Source organism: Xiphophorus maculatus, chromosome 16 (assembly GCF_002775205.1).
Source record: "Xiphophorus maculatus strain JP 163 A chromosome 16, X_maculatus-5.0-male, whole genome shotgun sequence".
Taxonomy (NCBI): Eukaryota; Metazoa; Chordata; class Actinopteri; order Cyprinodontiformes; family Poeciliidae; genus Xiphophorus; species Xiphophorus maculatus.
In genome coordinates, this window is record NC_036458.1 from 15,087,425 (window position 1) to 15,092,747 (window position 5,323).

A 5,323-nucleotide genomic window follows, 5' to 3' on the forward strand; every position below is an offset into this window, starting at 1 on the left:
TTTAAATAAAGAAACAAATGTTTTAGTATCAACAGAGACACCTCTCTCTGTGCTATTGTTTGTCAAACAGGTTTTTCCATGGTAAATAGTCCTTTTTGTAGTTGATGAGGGAATAACATTGTTAACATGGTGATAAGCTCAAATAAATAAATATGTCAAATAAACATACAAAATTCCCTTCATTAAACAACTGGAAGTAATGCTGTCATGTTTTTGTAAGATTCAGGTTAATTTGAAAACATTTGAGTTAAATTGAAGCATATTGCTGGGTGTACAGTATAGACCAAACGTTTGGACACACCTTTTAATTCAATGAGTTTCCTTTATTTTCATGACTATTGACATTGTAGATTCACACTGAAGGCATCAAAACTATGAATAACACATGTGGAAATATGCACTAAACAAAAAAGTGTAAAACAACTGAAAATACCCCTTATATTCTAGTTTCTTCAGAGTAGCAACCTTTTGCTGTGATTACTGCTTTGCACACACTCTGCATTTTCTTGATGAGCTTCAAGAGGTAGTCACCTGAAATCGTTTTCACTTCATAGGTGTGCCCTGTCAGGTTAATAAGTGGGATTTCTTGCCTTATAAATAGTCATGAAAATAAAGAAAACCCATTGAATTAGAAGGTGTGTCCAAATGTTTGGTCTGCACTGTTTTTTAAAACATTATTGCAAACAAAATTATAGAGAGGGTTGTGTCGAGCATGTGAAAGAGGCTGGAGAACATGGCAATTATAGCCACAACACTGATCTCCATGTAAGACTACCAGTAGTCAGAATTATAGCAGACTTGAGATCTGCAGCAAATGGTTTTTTGTAGTTTGCCACTTGTATCCATTTTCACTTTTCACATTTTCAACCTCCCTCCCTCTTTTATGGACTTTCCGGCTACAAAAGTGGACCGCACATGTGCTTGAGAAATATATAGAGAATTCAGAATTAAATTAGCTGTAAGAGCAAAGCTAAAAACTAATCCTTTCTCATTCTAGTTTTGAATGACGGATATATTTTAGTGCCCATCATAAACAAACTAACAATGACAAAGCAAACGCAAAACCAATAGCTGCTCTGCGTTTTAGTGTCTCTGCACCATGACACACCTTAGCAAACATCATTCATTATGGACAGATCATTTACGAGCTTAGTGCTGATTAGAGCTTCAGTTTGTGACTTTTTAGCTGCAGTCATTTCATTATAAGTATCCACAACAACCTTATTTTAACAACAGTTTACCTACACCTTATATTTTATATGATGACCTTAGCTGTAATTGTACATGAATGCAGTCAGCGCACTCTAGACAAACAAGACTTCCCTAAAAGGTACCAGAAATAGGTGTGAAGAGGGCAAAAATGAAGCAAATTCACTAGATGGCAATACACTAGTAATTGTGTATATAACCTAGAGAAATGGTGAGAGAAAGGAGACAATACAGGTGCCGATTTGTCTTGTGGAAGTACAAAAAGTGAAGAAGATGGAATATATGATGGATAGTTGGAGGTTGGTATTTTCTCAGATATCTACAGTACATTTATAAAATCATGCATGAACTGCTTTATTTTAAAAAAAATACAGAGTGTGTTTGTTTGGTAGATCATACAGTGCTACAAGGTATGTTGAAAACAGTAGTGATTTTTGCTCAGTTTTAACCACCATGTAGCTTAAAACCTTTTTTCATTATTATCAGTGGCTATATTATTGGGTCAAAAACAGTATTGCATTATCTAGAAAATGTAATATTATATATTATAGGTCGCTACAAACACAGAGAAGATGCATCTTTTATATCTATCTTTAACAGGCAAGGCAAGTTTATTTCTATAGCACCATTAACACACAAGGCAGCTCAAAGTGCTTACAGGAATTCAAATTTGAAGTAAAATCTTTAAGCTTTACTTAAAAAGAGACCTCAATACATCATGCACTTACAAAATCTTGTATAGCAAATTTTACAATACATTTTTTAAAACTGTTAAAAAAGCATTATGCTATTAAAGAACAATGCTTCAAAGCATGCTTAGAATGGGATCAATCGAACAGTTCATGTGATTCTTTGATTGAATTCTGGAGTAAACAAATATGCTTTCAGACCTGTTTTAAAGAAGTCAGGTGGATGTTTGGATGTAGAGACCCAAACGGAAGTACAAAAATGTGCAAAGAGTGAATTTTGCATAATAGATCCCCTTTGATTATCTGAAAACAATAACCAGTGTATCCTCAGTGTTTTTAGTGTTTCCCCTATCAGTCTTTTATTTTACCACTCAGAAAAATTTACGTTGGACATGTAAATTCAAAAGCAAAAGTTGCTATGTGTTTTAGTTTGTTTGCACTTTGACACACCTTTGCAAACATAATGTACTATGGGCTGGTGTCCTGCTATGGGAACGGGATTGGTTAAAGCTTTACTTATTCCGAGAGGATTGAAATATGTGTCTAAACCAACATGCACCAGCTGCAGCCCAGAAAGCCTGCACAACATGGTTTTAGCTGAATGTTACAGATAGTTTTGAAAGTGTAGTTAACTTGATACATAATCTAAATTTCTAAATACAATGGAAATCAGCAGGTAGGCAGGTAAAATGGAAATATAGCACACTGTGATTATGCTGAATAAAAATTTTAATTTTGACAAAAGCAAAATTCCAACAAATACAAACTCTCCTCATTCAGATCAAAGCCACTATGTGCTTATGTTGGAGTGATGAAAAAAGCCAAATTGAAAGAATATACCATGTCAACAATATAAGCAATCAGGTTAAAATAGGTCATGAAAGTGATAACAAGAGAATAATTCCACCAGCAGTGCAAAGAGCAGTAGCTTGGTCTGGGGTAATCCTTAAAGGTGTAGTAAGGCCAGATGACAGCAGCTGTGATGTACATTAGCACGGCCAGCACATTGCAGACCATCAGAACTTTGCCAATAGTTGCACGGAAGCGGGACAGCAGGCGGCAAATAGTTAAAATAATGACGAGGAGGGAAAAAATGAAACAAATGAAGTAGACAGCAATACACCACTGGAGACCTGGCAAATTCTTGTGCAGGCCTGCCGTGTCCACACAGATGAATAGGATGCAGGCCACAACGGCCTCCAGAACTTTGAGCAAGCCCGGCACAGTGGAGAGAAACCCACTGATTTCACCAGGCTTGGCCCGAGTCAGTCCAACCTCGACAGTGTAGAGGATGAAGGTCAGGAAGGAGAAAACGCAGGCCGCAATATCTTTGACACAATAACTACAAGTGTAGAAGACGGAGTAGAGAATGGACGCTGTGAGCACCTGGATGGATGATAAATAAAAATTAGATGCTTGGATCGACACAGAGCTAAGCTCAAGCAGTATTTACAAGTAAAATACATTTTTAGATGATTTATTAGTAGATAAAATATGTGGCATAGACTGTCAACATCAAGAAAAAAAAATTGAGGTACACATTAAACTAATTATTATACCATCAAATCTAGCAGAAATTGTTTAAAAATGTAATATAAACTATTCAGATATTTTCTATTAAAATTGATACATTTTTACTATTCATTAAATTTGTCTTTATTTTTCATTTCCATCTATACAATCTTGCTATGTTCTTTTTCTTTTCCTGTCTCTGCCCGCCCTTAAGATTTTCCTAAGGTTATTAATTTTCCTTAATTTTCATTTATTTTCTTGAAATACGTTTTGTATGAATTGTATTTTCAACATTAGTTAACTTTTATTCACTCAAGCAACTTTATTGTCCTCATTATATTCCCTTTGCTGTGTTGACCTTTCAGTCTGAATTGTTGTATGAAAAGTACACACTGTACCTTTCTTTTGGGGAGTTTAAATTTAGTTTAATTTAACATTTAATAAACTAAATAAAAAAACAACAACACAGAAATACAAAACATCTTATGACATCCCTTATAATTTTCAACATTAACATGCTTAGATTGTTAAACTTGAAACAATCTACATTTATCTACATTGACAATCATATTCACTTTTATGTTTATCAAAGTCTGCATGTTTTATTAAACTAATCTTGTTAGTACTTTGAAGTTTTTCTGCAAATTCTACATTTTACATAAAGAGTGTTCAATGAGAAGCAGCTAAATAAATGAAACGGACAATAATATACTGAAAAATGGTAATAATTAGTACGCACCATTAGGGCGGCCAACATGGCAAAGGCGGTGGTAAAATCATCCCAGGAGATGGGCAGCTTCGAGCTGAGGCTGGTGAATTCCAGGACCAGAATGATGAGGGTGACAGAGAAGCAGAAGCACCAAGAGAACATGCACCATAACCAAAATGAGGACCATAAATGGCCCTGAGATGCAACCAAGCTGAAAGTGACGCACGTGAAAATGACTGCCCATATCCTCAAAATACCCACAGGTACCGTAAGCGTCGTAACCATCTTGACTGTGATACTGCCGTAGGCCTGCTGTTCTGTCGGCTCTTACGCTCACAGCAGTTCTTCTTCCTTGACAGGCACAAAAGAACATGTGCTTATCAGTTCTTCCTCTTCAAATAATAAAATGAAATAATAAAAACACCCTGTCATAAAAAAAAAACACTTTACAGGCACCATGAGAGCTAAAGAATAACTTTCCAACCCACATGCACTTTGAATCTGACAAATCATCTTAAGCCATAATGGGAGCTGAACCTTTGCAACAGAGCAGATAAAGGTGAAGAGGAGGGTGGAATGGAAGAGATGATAATGTGCAGATGTGAAATACTAACGAAGTTGAAAAAATTAATCAGTTGATAAATTCAAATTGCAAACTGAGATGATTCATACTTTGTTAAAACCAACATTGCATTTCTAAACAAAAGTTAGACATTTGACAACGAATAATATTAGTTGAGTCTGCAGATATAAAGTCATAGGAAGAGTACCAAAGTCCAAGTCTAAAGGTTTGACTATGAAAATCAGATCCATATTTTTGAAATGTGAATTTTAGTTTTCTAATTGAATCAGTGAAATAAATTTTAATTATTTCATTTATTAGGACACGCCATATATAAATGTATTTTTAACAAAGTAGGATTTGTTAAATCAGGTAAATAGTTTTAGCTCACATTTAAGCTGATCAGGCTGTATGTACAAATATTAGTGGTGGATGGAGGAAAATATTGAAACATCATATGAACAAATATTTAAACAAAACATTAACGGTAAAAACGATGGAAAGACGGTAAAATAATCTACCAGAATAATAAGATATGAATGATCTGTACTTGTGTAGCACTTTATTAAGTCCATAGGACCCCGAAGAGCTTCAAACTACTATCAGTTGTTCACCCACAGACTGATTGACTCCATGTCACGC

General features: G+C 35.0%; 1 protein-coding gene across 1 annotated transcript; it reads right to left on the reverse strand.

Annotated features, from left to right (window-relative positions):
• Nucleotides 1–605: 605 nt before the first annotated feature.
• On the reverse strand, nucleotides 606–4,497 carry LOC102238006 (myeloid-associated differentiation marker homolog). Its single transcript, XM_005815946.2, has 2 exons — nucleotides 4,150–4,497; nucleotides 606–3,284 (listed from the first exon to the last, which is right to left on the reverse strand). Exons 1-2 carry the CDS (start codon nucleotides 4,402–4,404, stop codon nucleotides 2,697–2,699), a joined length of 843 nt encoding a protein of 280 aa, XP_005816003.1. The 5' UTR covers nucleotides 4,405–4,497; the 3' UTR covers nucleotides 606–2,696.
• Between the last annotated feature and the right edge of the window lie 826 nt (nucleotides 4,498–5,323).

Excerpts from the sequence above, each read along its gene's own strand:
- LOC102238006 (XM_005815946.2), bottom strand. The coding sequence starts at position 4,404 with ATGGTTACGACGCTTACGGTACCTGTGGGTATTTTGAGGATATGGGCA. Across the intron at positions 3,285-4,149 it reads CCATGTTGGCCGCCCTAATG|GTGCTCACAGCGTCCATTCT; the intron begins GTGCGTACTAAT and ends TCATCCATCCAG.